At 39.6% G+C, this 15,921-nt stretch overlaps 1 protein-coding gene across 1 annotated transcript in view; it reads right to left on the reverse strand.

The window, feature by feature from the left end:
• The window catches only part of OCA2 (OCA2 melanosomal transmembrane protein), a 530,032-nt gene that overhangs the window by 460,809 nt on the left and 53,302 nt on the right, over positions 1-15,921 (reverse strand). The window contains exons 2-3 of the mRNA XM_046009122.1: positions 11,584-11,682; positions 5,379-5,567 (exon numbers count right to left, since the gene is read on the reverse strand). Of these exons, the coding sequence (XP_045865078.1) occupies positions 5,379-5,567; positions 11,584-11,682 (288 nt within the window). The remainder of the gene's footprint in view (positions 1-5,378; positions 5,568-11,583; positions 11,683-15,921) is intronic.

A 15,921-nucleotide genomic window follows, 5' to 3' on the forward strand; every position in this document is an offset into this window, starting at 1 on the left:
TTCATCTCCCCCTCCTATTTACCCCAATTCACAATTCACTTTTCCTTTCCTTCTCCTAATGTCCTCCATGTTAGTCCTCATGCTCCACAAGGAAGTGAAACTATATGATAATTGACTCTCTCTGCTTGACTTTTTTCACTCAGCCTAATTTCCTCCAGTCCTGCCCATGTTGACACAAAAGTTGGGTATTCATCCTTTCTGCATAATATTCCATTGTATATATGGACCATATCTTCTTTATCCATTCATCTGTTGAAGAGCATCTTGGTTCTTTCCACAGTTTGGCAATTGTGGCCATTGCTGCCATGAATATTGGGGTATAGATGGCCCTTCTTTTCACTACCATTGTATCTCTGGGGTAAATACCCAGTAGTGCAATTGCAGGGTCATAGGGTAGCTCTATTTTTAATTTTTTGAGGAATCTCCACACTGTTTTCCAAAGTGACTGCACCAACTTGCATTCCCACCAACAGTATAAGAGGGTCTCCCTTTCTCCATATCCTCTCCAACACTTGTTGATTATTGTGTATTAATTTTGGCCATTCTAACTGGTGCAAGGTAGTATCTCAATGTGGTTTTTATTTTCATTTGTCTGATGCAACAGCCCTATTTAAATGGGAATCAAAGCTGGAGGTATCAAAATCCCAGATTTCAAGATATACTACAAAACTATAGTGATCAAAACAATATGGTACTAGCACAAAAACAGACACATACATTAATGGAACAGAACAGAGACTCCAGAATAAACCCATACTTATATGGTCAATTAATCTATAACAAAAGATGCAAGAATATACAATAGGAATAAAACAGTCTCTTCAATATATGGTGCGGGGAAAGTTGGACAGCTACATGCAGAAGAATAAACCTGGACTACTCTTCTGACACAATACATAGAAATAAGCTCAAAATGGTTTAAAGACCTAAATGTGAGATGTGAAACCCTAAAACTCCTAGGCAATAATTTCTTTGACATTGGCCATCATAACATTTTTCTAGATATGTTTCCTAAGGCAAGTGAAACAGAAGCCAAAATAAACTATTCGGACTACATCAAACTAAAGACACAATCAACAAAACAAAAGGCAACATACTGAAAGGGAAAAGACATTTGCAAGTGATACAACTGATAAAGGCTTAATATCCAAAATATAGGAAAAACTTACATAACTCAACACAAACACACATACACACACACATCCAATTTAAAAAATGGGCAGAAGACTTGAATAGATGTCCTCCAAAGAGGACATACAGATGGCAAACAGACACATCAAAAGAAGCTTAACAAAAGAGAAAATAAACTTTTGGGACTTGATCAAGATCAAAAGCTTCTACACAGCCAAGGAAACAGTCAACAAAACAAAGAGGCAACACATGGAATGGGAGAAGATATTTGCAAATGACAGTACAGACAAAAGGCTGATATCCAGGATCTATAAAGAACTTCTCAAACTCAACACACACAAAACAGATAATCATGTCCAAAAAATGGGTAGAAGACATGAACAGACACTTCTCCAATGAAGACATACAAATGGCTATCAGACACATGAAAAATGTTCAACATCACCAGCAATGAGGGAGATTCAAATTAAAACCACATTGAGATACCACCTTACGCCAGTTAGAATGGCCAAAATTAGCAAGACAGGAAACAGTGTGTGTTGGAGAGGATGTGAAGAAAGGGGAACCCTTTTACACTGTTGGTGGAATGCAAGTTGGTGCAGCCACTTTGGAGAACAGTGTGGAGGCTCCTTAAGAAATTAAAAATAGAGCTTCCCTGTGACCCTGCAACTGCATTACTGGGTATTTACCCCAAAGATACAGATGTAGTGAAGAGAAGGGCCATCCATACCCCAATGTTCATAGCAGCAATGGCCACAGTCGCCAAACTGTGGAAAGAACCAAGATGCCCTTCAATGGATGAGTGGATAAGGAAGATGTGGTCCATATACACTATGGAGTATTATGCCTCTATCAGAAAGGATGAATACCCAACTTTTGTATCAACATGGATGGTACTGGAAGAGATTATGCTGAGTGAATTAAGTCAAGCAGAGTCAATTATCATGTGGTTTCACTTATTTGTGGAGCATAAGGAATAACACGGAGGACATGGGGAGATGGAGAGGAGAAGGGAGTTGAGGGAAACTGGAGGGGAAAATGAACCATGAGAGACTATGGACTCTGAAAAACAATCTGAGGGTTTTGAAGGGGCGGGGGGTGGGAGGTTGGGGGACCCTGGTGGTGGGTATTATGGAGAGCACATATTGCATGGAGCACTGGGTGTTGTGCATAAACAATGAATTCTGTTACAATGAAAAGAAATTAAATTTTAAAAAGAAAGACACACACAAAAGAAAAAAGAAAAAAAAAAGATGTTCAACATCACTCATCATCAGGGAAACACAAACCAAAACCACAGTGAGATATCACCTTATCCAGTGGCTAAAATCAAAAAGAGAAGAAGTAAGAAGAGTTGGTAAGGATGTGAAGAAAAAGTAACCTTCATACACTAATGGTAGAAATGTAAATAGGTATAGCCATTGTGGAAAATGGTATGGAGATCCCAAAACATTAAAAATAGAAATACCATATGATCCAGTAATTCTGCTACTGGGTATTTACCAGAAGAAAGCAAAAACATTAATTCAGTTTGCTTTACTACCAAAAAAAAGCATTAATTCAAAAAGATATATGCACCCTTTTGTTTATTTTAATAATATTTACAATAGCCAAGATATGGATGAAGCCCAAGTGTCCGACAGATGAATGGATAAAGAATATGTGGGGTGTGTGTGTGTGTGTGTTTACATTTACATGTAATGGAATATTACTCAGCCATAAAAAGGGACAAGATCTTGCCATCTGTGACAACATGGATGGACTTAGAAGGTATTATACTAAGTGAAATAAGTCAAACAGAGAAAGACAAATACCAACTGATTTCACTCATATATGGAATCTAAAAAACAAAACAAAGGAATAAACAAACAAAGCAGACTGAGACCTATAAATACAGAGAATAACTAATGGTTGCCAGAGGGAGAGAGGTATAGGGATGGGCAAAATGGGTGAGGGGGGGTGGGAGATACAGTCTTCTAGTTACAGAATGTACAAAACATGGGAATAAAAGGTACAGCATCGAGAATATAGTCAGTGGTATTTTAAGAGCATTCCATGGTGATAAATGGTAGTATACTTGAAGACAGCATAACATATACATTTGTTGAAACACTGTATATCTGAAATTAATGGAACATTCTATTATACTCAATTCATTCAATTATACTCAAAAATAGTAACAAATAAATGGGAATCAAAATGATACTTCTTTTTTAAAGCATGAGACATTGATTTAGCTATCCTAAACACAAAATTTTTTTCTACATAATGACCATATACAGCAAAGCTGACAACCCAAAATGTTTTACAAGTTTCCCAATGACCATACATAGTATGTTTTAAACCTGTTAAAAAGAATGACATTAAGTCTTTTAGTTCAGTGGCAAGCTCAGTGCAACTATTCCATGAATCCTAGAAGATAAAGCAACTACAGAATGTAAAGTCTCAAATGTACTTGGTTTAATTTCTCCATGGTGTGGGACAGTTGAAGTACCTGGCATCTTCTCAAGCTGTGAACCAATCAGTTAAGGCAGGGTGTTAACAGTGTCAGGGCTCACAATCCTGGTGGTCCTCAGGGCCAGATCCCTATTTACACACTTTCACAGAATTTACTTAATTTCATAGCAGATTCTGTGGCCAAATATTTGTCACATTTATGCAGGCAGCTGAGACCAGTAATCATGAAAAAACAATGCATGGCTGGGAAACAAGTTGGGAAGCACAATCTCCATAGTCAAGAAGAGGTGGAGGATATGGAGGTGACATCCCTGCCTACCCCCCCCCCCCCAGCTTACAAGCTGCATGATCCCAGGCAAAATCCTTATCCTCCCTGAAGTACCTTCCTTCATCTACCTCTCAAGATTGATAGAAGGGACAATAGAACAATCAGAGTGGGCCTCTCAGCATACAAACAGGTGCACTTTTGGCATGCAGTTAGGTACATTTCTAATCAGGCCTTCAAACAGCTTCAGAAAAGACAGGTACCCTGATGTAGACAAATAACAATACTATTATTTGATAGCTACAAAGTGTCTTCTCACCTACCCATGAGCTTTCCCACAGACCATCTTAGTAGAAGCCCATGCAAGGCTGTGTAGTGAGGGAAACACAAAGAGACAAGGAGATAGTTGAATGGATGTGTCTGCCTCTGCTAGTGCCTCAGCTACCTCAGAACATATCTGGAATGAGGACCTGATAGTCCTGGTCCCCAAGCCTTATTCTGTTCTTAGAGATGCCACTTTCAAACATGTGTCTCTCAACAAAACCTTTTGTTCAGTAAATGTACCTATGGAAGTCCAGTAGACAAAGCAGGGAGAGAGCAAAAGTGCTCCAGCTCTGGCTAGACCATTCTCATGGTCCAACATAATGCCCTCAGCTTTCCCACATATATGCATGCCTAAACCCTCCTCTGTGTGTGCAAGCATAGCCTTTCTACCACCACTACCAGAAATCCCCTTTCTCACAGCCTCAGGGTCCCAGCTCACACCAGGCTGGACAGCAGTTTCCTGAAGGATGAGCCCTGGCACTAGAGCCAACCCTTTAAATAGCATGTTTCATCACCAACTACCAGGAATAATATCAGCTTTTAAAACACCATGGTGGGGGGACACCTGGGTGGCTCAGTCGGTTAAGTGCTTGCCTTCAGATCAGGCCATGATCCTGGGGTCCCGGGATCAAGTCCTGCATCAGGATCCCTGCCCAGCAGGGACTCTGCTTCTCCCTCTACCTGCTTGTACTCCCTCTCTCTGTCAAATAAATTAATTAATTAAATATTTTAATTAATAAATAAATAGATATAAAGATAAAGATAGAGATAGATAGATGATATGATAAATGATAGCTTAGATAGATAGATAGAATGAACAAACCCCACAGGAATTGCTGAAGTGAACTGATTCCATCTGCAAACCGAGGTCATGCCATGAAGACTCCCCGCAACACAAACAAGAAGGAGTGTAGATAGATAAATGTTAGTCATTTATGTCTGTAATCAGGCTGTCCTGTAGGCCTACAGGCTCCATGCTGATTAGCAGTGCTTCCTTACGTATCCTCTAGGGCCTGGAGAAAATGTAGATAACCTTCCAGGAAAAGTGCAGCCTGGCCAAATGTGAAAACCCTTCTCCCTCAACTTCACTCTGCTGGTTGGGAAGGATGCAGTGAGGGTGAGAACCACCCCCAACCCAGTCCCAGGGATGCCCTGTGCAACCATCACCCTGTGCCAGTGCCAGCACTTGAAGTCTCCCTACCTCAGCTTCAGAAGATGGAACCTTATATGAGCACTGTCCAGAGGTTTCCCCTTCTTTTGGGAGGCAGATCCAGAGGAACCAGCCAAGTCTTTGCTCAGCAGGGATCCTCCCTCCCACTCAGCTGAGCTGTTTCCCCAAGATTCTTCAGCAATGATGAACTCTGGGTGGCAAATAGGCATGCACCATGACCTGGAAAGCAAGTCTTTGTGGTTATTTTCACAGAAATAGTAGCATCTCCAAAATAAGATTTCATTTCAGTGCCAAGTATGAAATGTGAAACCAATTCTGGCTTTTAAAAGGACCACAGACATTTTAGTGCTGTCAAACTGGTGGGACTGGGTCTTTCTTGACATCACAGAGCACTTAGCTTAAGGAAAATCATTTGAGATCATGCATATGATTTGTGGATCTTCAAAAAACATCAGCTTTTTCTGAGTTTGGAACTTTCCAATAAAGCTGTTTCTGGCTCAGACCAACTCCAGTTCATTTCAGTATTTGCTTTCTCTTTGATTGTGCTGGAGTTCTCAATACCTAGTTGTCACACTTTTCTTGAAGGAGAAATGAGTGGTATATGCCTACAGTTGTCTTTCCATAATAGAGCTATAGGGAAGATGGTCTACCTGGCTTTTCCATTCAACCTATACGTGAGCAGAGCAAGAATGGAGAACATCAGTGCTGGACTCGACAGACCCAAGAACAGAACCTCTATCTGGAAGGATGATTCAAAGGGAATCACAAACTTTTCTCAAAATGACATGTGGACACATCCATTTACTTTTAGTTGAATCTCTGGGCTTCTGAACAAACCCTCAGTTCAGATACACTTGACTCTAGTGAAGTTGCACTAAAGCTTAGTATTTTCATGTATTGCCTGGAATATTCATGGGATAACTGCACTGACATAATGGACTGTGATCTTAGAAACCAATTATTAGTATCTTTAGGGTAAATATCCAGTAGTGCAATTGCTGGGACATAGGGTAGTTCTATTTTCAACATTTTGAGGAACCTCCATGCTGTTTGTTGCACCAGCTTGCATTCCCACCAACAGTGGAGGAGGGTTCCCCTTTCTCCGCATCCTCGCCAGCATCTGTCATTTCCTGACTTGTTAATTTTAGCCATTCTGACTGGTGTGACGTGGTATCTTACTGTGGTTTTGATTTGTATTTCCCTGATGCCGAGTGACGTGGAGCACTTTTTCATGTGTCTGTTGGCCATCTGGGTGTCTTCTTTGCAGAAATGTCTGTTCATGTCCTCTGCCCATTTCTTGATTGGATTGTTTGTTCTTTGGGTGTTGAGTTTGCTAAGTTCCTTATAGATTTTGGATACTAGCCCTTTATCTGATATGTCGTTTGCAAATATCTTCTCCCATTCTGTCAGTTGTCCTTTGGTTTAGTTAACTGTTTCCTTTGCTGTGCAAAAGCTTTTGATCTTGATGAAATCCCAATAGTTCATCTTTGCCCTTGCTTCCCTTGCCTTTGCCGATGTTCCTAGGAAGATGTTGCTGCGGCTGAGGTCAAAGAGGTTGCTGCCTGCGTTCTCCTCAAGGATTTTGATGGATTCCTTTCTCACATTGAGTTCCTTCATCCATTTGGAGTCTATTTTCGTGTGTGGTGTAAGGAAGTGGTCCAATTTCATTTTTCTGCATGTGGCTGTCCAATTTTCCCAACACCATTTGTTGAAGAGGCTGTCTTTTTTCCATTGGATATTCTTTCCTGCTTTGTCGAAGATTAGTTGACCATAGAGTTGAGGGTCGATTTCTGGGCTCTCTATTCTGTTCCATTGATCTATGTGTCTGTTTTTGTGCCAGTACCATGCTGTCTTGATGATGACAGCTTTGTAATAGAGCTTGAAGTCCGGAATTGTGATGCCACCAACTTTGGCTTTCTTTTTCAATATTCCTTCAGCTATTCGAGGTCTTTTCTGGTTCCATATAAATTTTAGGATTATTGGTTCCATTTCTTTGAAAAAAATGGGTGGTATTTTGATAGGGATTGCATTAAATGTGTAGATTGCTTTAGGTAGCATAGACATTTTCACAATATTTGTTCTTCTAATCCAGGAGCATGGAACATTTTTCCATTTCTTTGTCTCTTCCTCAATTTCTTTCATGAGTACTTAATAATTTTCTGCATATAGATTCTTAGCCTCTTTGCTTAGGTTTATTCCTAGGTATCTTATAGTTTGGGGTGCAATTATAAATGGGATTGACTCCCTAATTTCTCTTTCTTCTGTCTTGTTGTTGGTGTACAGAAATGCAACTGATTTCTGTGCATTGATTTTATATCCTGACAATTTACTGAATTCCTGTGCAAGTTCTAGCAGTTTTGGAGTGGAGTCTTTTGGGTTTTCCACATATAGTATCATATAATCTGCGAAGAGTGATAGTTTGACTTCTCTTTGCCGATTTGGATGCCTTTAATTTCCTTTCATTGTCTGATTGCTGAGGTTAGGACTTCTAGTACTATATTGAATAGCAGTGGTGATAAGGGACATCCCTGCAGTGTTCCTGACCTTAGCAGAAAAGCTTTCAGTTTTTCTCCATTGAGAATGATATTTGTGGTGGGTTTTTCATAGACGGCTTTGATAATATTGAGGTATGTGCTCTCTATCCCTACACTTTGAAGAGTTTTGATCAGGAAGGGATGCTGTACTTTGTCAAATGCTTTTTCAGCATCTATGGAGAGTATCATATGGTTCTTGTTCTTTCTTTTATTAATGTGTTGTATCACATTGATTGATTTGCAGATGTTGAACCAAACTTGCAGCCCTGGAATAAATCCCACTTGGTCATGGTGAATAATCCTTTTAATGTACGTACTGTTGAATCCTATTGGCTAGTATTTTGGTGAGAATTTTTGCATCTGCATTCATCAAGGATATTGGTCTGTAGTTCTCTTTTTTGGTGGGATCCTTGTCTGGTTTTGGGATCAAGGTGATGCTGGCCTCATAAAATGAGTTTGGAAGTTTTCCTTCCATTTCTATTTTTTGGAACAGTTTCAGGAGAATAGGAATTAGTTCTTCTTTAAATGTTTGGTAGAATTCCCACTGAGAAGCCATCTGGGCCTGGGCTTTTGTTTGTTTGGACATTTTTGATGACTGTTTCAATCTCCTTACTGGTTATGGGCCTGTTCAGGTTTTCTGTTTCTTCCTGGTTCAGTTGTGGTAGTTTATATCTCTCTAGGAATGCATCCATTTCTTCCAGATTGTCAAATTTGTTGGTGTAGAGTTGCTCATAGTATGTTCTTATAATTGTCTGTATTTCTTTGGTGTTAGTTGTGATCTCTCCTCTTTCATTCCTGATTTTATTTATTTGGGTCCTTTCTCTTTTCTTTTTGATAAGTCTGGCCAGGGGTTTATCAATCTTATTAATTCTCTCAAAGAGCTCCTAGTTTCGTTGATTTGTTCTATTTTTTGTTTTTGTTTTTTGTTTGTTTGTTTGTTTGTTTGTTTCTATTTCATTGATTTCTGCTCTGATCTTTATGATTTCTCTTTTCCTGCTGGGTTTAGGGTTTCTTTCTTGTTCTTTCTCCAGCTCCTTTAGGTGTAGGGTTAGATTGTGTTCTTGAGACCTTTCTTGTTTCTTAAGAAAGGCTTGTACCACTATATATTTTCCTCTCAGGACTGCCTTTGCTGTGTCCCACAGATTTTGAACCGTTCTGTTTTCATTCTCATTTGTTTCCATGAATTTTTTCAATTCTTCTTTAATTTTCTGGTTGACCCATTCATTCTTTAGAAGGATGTTGTTTAGTCCACATGTATTGGGGTTCTTTCCAAATTTCCTCTTGTGATTGAGTTCTAGCTTCAGAGCATTATGATCTGAAAATATGCAGGGAATGATCCTAATCTTTTGATACTGGTTGAAACCTGATTTAGGACCCAGGATGTGATCTATTCTGGAGAATGTTCCATGTGCACTAGAGAAGAATGTGTATTCTGTTGCTTTGGGATGAAATGTTCTGAATATATCTGTGATGAAGAACTGAATTTTTAACCTTACTTAATTTTAATTAATTTAACTTTGAATAATGTCTATGACAAGTAGCTACTAGGCTGGTCAGTGCAATCCACAGCCTGCACCAACCTTTATACCATCAGCTGCACATTCCTGCCCTCAAAAGCTTGAAAAGAAGAAAAGCTTTTTATAGGCAAACCTGATCCATGTTCTGTCCTCTGTAATGGTTTTTGGCATGAGGCACTTGGAGTTACTCTTGGAAAATATATTGTAAGCCCTAACGAGTGACTGTGGAAGCAGCTGGAACAGCAGCAGCATTCCTGTTCTCAAGCTGTTGAATGCAATGGTGGGATAAGAGCAGGACCACATGATCCCTGGGGGCAGGGCATAAATTAGGAGCTAGGAAAGAATGTAACCCCCAATCTCCTCTTTCTGCAGCTGGCAATTGCCAGCCCATACAACCCAGTCCTCCCTTATTCCATGACTGACTACCTGCATGCCTTTGCACAGGGGAAAATGCAAGTTTGCTTCAAGATATTTGTCATCACTTTGTACTTCTTTCCCACACTTGGAGGCATCTGTCCTTGCATTTCTGATATAAATAAATAAATGAATAAATAAGTAAATAAGTGGTATGTGCAGGACTCAGCTGCTTCTGCTCTCCCTTGCAGAGGCAGCCCTGCACAACTGCTCAGATTGGTGTCTGAGAACTTTATTTTGGTGTGCAAAGACAATGCTCAGCTTGGCATCCCAGGGCATGTTTCTGTGCTCCATGTGCCCAGGACAAATGCCTACACATTATGCTTTTCCAATGAAACATGAGTTCTAAAATAATCTTCATTGTTTACCAAGTAATTCAAAGGAAAGAATTAAGGGAATTGATATTTAAAGTGTTTGTTTTTAAAATTATGTATTAGAAGAAATGGAGAAAAATTAAGTTATCCTCCTGGTTGCAGGGGCTGTGCTGGACACTAGGATGTAAGACAAAGAAGAGGTAGGCTGGTCGGCATAACCACAGAACATAAGGCATGTTCTAAAGCATGGGTAAGAGTGTGGTATTCAAGAGCACAGAAGAAGGATTGACTCTTGAGGGATTTGGGAGGGGAACTGATGGTGACATTTGAGCCCCTCTGAAGTTGAGTGAGACTACCCAGGAGAGCAAGAAGAGGAGAAAGTTTGTCTAGTCAATGGCCTTAGTGGAAACTTTTGCAGGAAGACACAACTTGTCATCAGGAATCTCCCGGAGGGAGCCAGACTGTCCCTGCACTGGGAAGCAATTAAATCCACGTTCTTATGCCTTATCTAAATGGGGTGAGTCTTCAGCAACTGAGCCTAGGAATCCACATGGCATACAAGTACCCCAAAGAATTCTGATACACTCTATAAAGTATGAAGTCCCCCTGCCCAGTGTTTGCAGACAGGGTTGAAAAGAGGGTGGGGAACTCCTTAGAGGATGGGAGGGAGGGAGGTGTAGGTAACACAGCAGCCTGCCTGTTGATGCAGGTGCATGGGGTCAGGAGACAGGAAAGGAAGGGTCTGTCACAATGCCACCAAGTTTGCAATGTGTGGGATGTGAGGGGATACTGAGCAGGCAGTTCAGGCTTCCAGAAAGTTTGTCTGCAAAAAGAAGAGATGAGCTTGGATACCTTGATCAGGGCCCTTTATCCTAGGGGACAGAGTTATCCTCCAGATCAGCTCTGATCAGAGAGTCCAGAACCATCCTATCTGTCCCCAGTAGGACTTTCAAACTTTCAGGAAGTGGAGGTTCCTCTTAAATCATACACTTTCAACCTCATCATTAATGACATTTGAGACAGATAATCCTTTGTTGTGGAGAAGTGTCCTATGCTTTGCAAGATGTTAAGCAGCATCCCCAGCCTTTACCCTTAAATGCCAGTAGTACCCCTGCTCCAGCTGTTACAACAAAAAATAACTCTAGACTGTGACTTCCTCACCCCAGCTCAGAATCCCTGGCCTGGTAAGATGGTCCATCAGAGCTGTGTACATGCATGAATATGCACATGTGTCATTTAAGGGAGCAGGGATATGCTCAAGGAATTCATAAGCTATAGACTACAACGACTAGAATCATGAATGTATACTACATTGAACTGACAAGTCTCTGACAGAGACCAAACAGTATGTCAGGTGAAAATTCACACCTCGGGAAGAAATTCTCCAACATGAATGCCAAGGGCAATGCTCAGAGATTCCTTAATTTTATGAGAAGTGGGTTGGGGGGAAACTCACCTTTTCTGTTGTGAGGAATCTCTCAGCAAAGGGGTGTTTTCTGTAAAACAGGGGTCTTTTGACCTGGAGCTGAAGAACTGAGGTAAAGAAGAGTGAGACCTGTGAAAGACACAGTGAAGGAAAAAGGATCACCAACGCAAAAATGGTGGAAGTGTTCACTGGTCATTGGGGCTATATCCAAGAACATGGCTGAATAACATGGAGGACATGGGGAGATGGAGAGGAGAAGGGAGTTGAGGGAAATTGGAAGGGGAGATGAACCATGAGAGACTATGGACTTGGAAAAACAACCTGAGGGTTTTGAAGGGGTGGGGGGTGTGAGGTTGGGGAACAAGGTGGTGGGTAGTAGGGAAGGCACATATTGCATAGAGCACTGGGTGTGGTGCAAAAACAATGAATACTGTTATGCTGAAAAGAAATTTTAAAAAATTTTACATAAGCTATAACTGAATTGTAAAAAGCTAGAGTTAAAAAGAGACCATTAGAAACAACTCTCCTAAAAAATAAAAGGAAAAAAGAAAAGAAAAAAAGAAACAGCTCTCCTCGCCAGCATAAACCAGGTTGGCAATGAAAAATAGAAACACATAAGAGACCAGACACCGTAGGATTGATACTTTCAGGCTTTGCAATTCCATGCAGAACTTCTCATGGAGAAAACCATTCAGAGTCTGATGGGCCTTTATATACTCAGAAAATTCTACTTCCTAAGATCACGGTATTTAAATATCACACATTTAAAATATCCTACTGGCTTCCCATTGAAGACCAGCAAAACTCAGCACCCATGGGGTCAAAATGAAATGATAAAATGGCAACTATGGGTCTCTCAGGGGGATGGAAGCCACAAGTGAAACAAAGCAAAGCTTCACACTGTAGGGACACCCCCTGCACTGTGCTGGCCTGCACTAGAGGAAGGGCCACCATAAACTTATCCAAATCAGGAGCTCAGGAGAGCACAAGAGAGCCCACAAGTATATATGATCCTCATTCAAGGACACATAATGTTTAAAAGCAACCAGCTTTCATGAAAAGCTGCAGAAATAATTTTAATTATTAACTGTTGGGAATATGTCATTTTACACACAAATACATTGCCTTTCCTAAATGATGCCAGGCCACACAGAGCTGCTGTGGATGCCATGAAACACTCACCAGGGATAATAATAGTACTTCATATCATAAAGGCAGAGAAAGGGAAAAAAAAAATATTCCCACCCTCTTTTCTCCTTTCATCCCAGCATGTATCTGTGACAACAGACAATAAGACTCTGGTCTCTTGGGTGAATAAAACCAGGGCCCTGAGCTGTGCCCAACAATACCTACCATTCCACACTAGAGCATGGAAGGGAGTCTGTCTTGGGCCAGCAATGTTTCTCTAAGCACACCTCTGGGCAGCCCTGCATACTTTACTGGGGAACACAGATTAAGAGAGGACTCTGTCCTCAGGAGCTTTAATAACCAGGAAGAAGAGCACAGCAGAGAACAAGGTATAGAATAGATGCCCTAACTAGCACACATGAGAGCAGAGATGGAAGATGAATTCCACTTGAGTGATTTAATAATTTATACACTTTAACTGTTAGCTGTTCAAACCAGTTTAAACAATTAGTTGGGTTTTAAATTTTTCATGTCTCATAACTGTAAATGAAGAAGGGCCTCAGGCACATTTAGATAAATGTCTCAATGAGTCAACTAATATCCAGTGTTTTCCATTACTCCCTGAGGTGGTCTGTTACATAGCATTCCTGGGAAAGGTGACTGTTACCAAGAACTCACTCACATTATTTAACCACTCTGAGCTTCCATTTTCTCATCTGTATAATGCGGATTAAAAGGAAAAACTCACTAAATTGAGTCACACTAAATTAGGAGATATAAATGGTAAGCATAGTTTGGCTTCAATTCAATTCAATTCAATTATTTCTATTACACTGTGAGCCTCTTATGAATGGCTGCCATGATATTTCCATCTTGTTTTATCGGGTACCTTAACTGGTACCCTGTTCAATGTCAATGCTTAAATATTTAATGAATTTGTTAAATCCCAGTAATCATAGCTTATTTGCATGAGGTACCTTGTTGACTCCATGAAACAGTTTTGTAAATCATTATCAGATCAATAATGTGCTCAGAAATACCACTGACCCTCTGAAGAGCAGAGAATGTTCAAGAGAGTGGAGGTGCCATTGCTCCATAGAAAGCATTATCCACAGGCTCTCAGGACAGCTCATGGCAGTGTCACATTGCTCAGTGCTGAGAATTCACCTTACGGCCACGAAGGAGGAAAATCGAAAATGGGCAAAAGTCAAAAGTCCATTTTATTTTCTCTGAAGTGAACACATCTGACTGATTTCATTTTTTAACATTTCTATTGCATTTTGTTTACACACAGTATTTTATAATTGTAGTTAAGTATATAGGAAGTAGTTTCTAAGCTTTTTAATATTTAGTTATGATTCTAAAGAGCCAAAAATAAAATGAGATTTTCTAGGAAATTTCCCAAAGGCTTCAGGCTATTCCAAATTTAAATTTAAATTTACATTGTCCAGGCATTATTTTCCATTGTTCCCAGTCCATTTCATTTTTGCAAAGAAGGGAGTCTCAGAGAGGGCTTCAGACCAAGTTACTTCACAGGATCCCTGACCTTCTGTCCTGAAAGACAGAAAACTCACAAACTGCATATAGAGAAGATTCAGGATTGCCCAAGAAACATATTTCAGAGTGATTTTTCTTTCTGACTTAATTAAGGTAGAAAATATTGAGATCTATATTTTTCCTGGACTTTTTTCCTTCTGAAAAAAAAAAACTCATTGACATTTCTCTGACTTCACATCTAAGCCCAGGTGTTGTCAAAATTCACAAAATTCAACAGTGTCTATTTCCCTAGTGTCTCAATAACTCTGTGTATACATGTGCAAAATTCATATATGCCTGAAAGTTTATAAGCAGGCAATACTTACTTGAATAATTTGGAAACTACAGAAGAGGATAACAGATAAAATGATTATATATAATTCTGTATTTCAAAGATACAAGCTTATCTATAGAGAACAAACTGATAGTTACCAGAAGGGAAGTGGATGGGAGGATGAGTGAAAGAGGTGATAGAGATGAAGGGGTGCCCTTGTCATGATGAGCACTGGGTGTTGTGTGGAAGTGTTGAATTACTACATTGAAAATATTACAGTGTTTGTTAACTAAGTGGAATTTAAGTAAAGAGTTAAAAAATAAAAAATAAAGAACTTCCTTTCAATCTTTTTTTTCTACATACAAATGAAAAGTTTTAAAGTCAGCACTTGATGTTATATGCAATTAACAAATCATTGAACACTACTTCTAAAGCTAATGATGTACTATATGTTGGCTAATTGAGCATAATAAAAAAAATAATAAAGTCAGCTTCAAATATATGAGTTTCCAGACATACATTCAAACAAATAAGTTCTTTGTTCTCTAATTATTTAACTTAGATAAGTCATTAACATTTCTGTGTTAGTAAATGTTCTTCTACAATGTGATTTACATGTTAGCATCATATTCCATTACGTGGATCCCCACATTAGGCATAACCATGCTCTGCTGTTGGAAATTTAGGGAATTTCTACTTCTTTACTAAAATAAGTAACAAACATTATGAAAGTCCTAGTAGATAAGTCTTTGTATGTGCCTCCAAAAGTTTGCTAGGACAGATTCCTAGAAGTGTAGTCACTGGGCAAGAAGTATCTTGGTGCTTATGGTCCACAGAGAGCCTTACTATACCTTTCAGTTACAGAAGAGAACAAATCTTTGTCCCCAAAGCCCTGGGTATTAGCCACATTTTAGATCCTTAAGCAATAAACTTTAAATAGCTAGAATTGATTCAGGTCTGCCATTATCAAGAAACCTTGCTGCCATGATTATAAATAAGACCCATCTATGCCAACCTGTAAGATGGATACAGTGTGTTAGCAACACCTCCCAGCCCTCCCCTGTCTATAACCGATATCTTAGCTCCAAAAACCCTAGTTCTTTCTAGATCCAAACACTTGGTAGTACTATGGTGCTTATGTCATTTTATCAAGAAAAAAGTATCTAAGAATGTTAAAAATATTAAATACCTAATATATTAACACTTCTGAGAAGATTCACATTTCTAAAGACCAGAAAAGAGACAATGATTAGTGCAAAGAACATGCTGGAGAGGTAATGATTTGGTCATCAGTGGCAGAGGAAGAGGTTTTCTCTCATTCTTTCTCAAGCTCTGTATCATGTAGACACCATCAATACAGGACAGAAGCCAGCTCTGCTTGGCAAGGAACCCAGAGCCAGTAACAAGGAGTGCAAAATGATGCCACTGCC

This window comes from Meles meles, chromosome 6, assembly GCF_922984935.1.
Source record: "Meles meles chromosome 6, mMelMel3.1 paternal haplotype, whole genome shotgun sequence".
In the NCBI taxonomy this organism is placed as follows: domain Eukaryota; kingdom Metazoa; phylum Chordata; class Mammalia; order Carnivora; family Mustelidae; genus Meles; species Meles meles.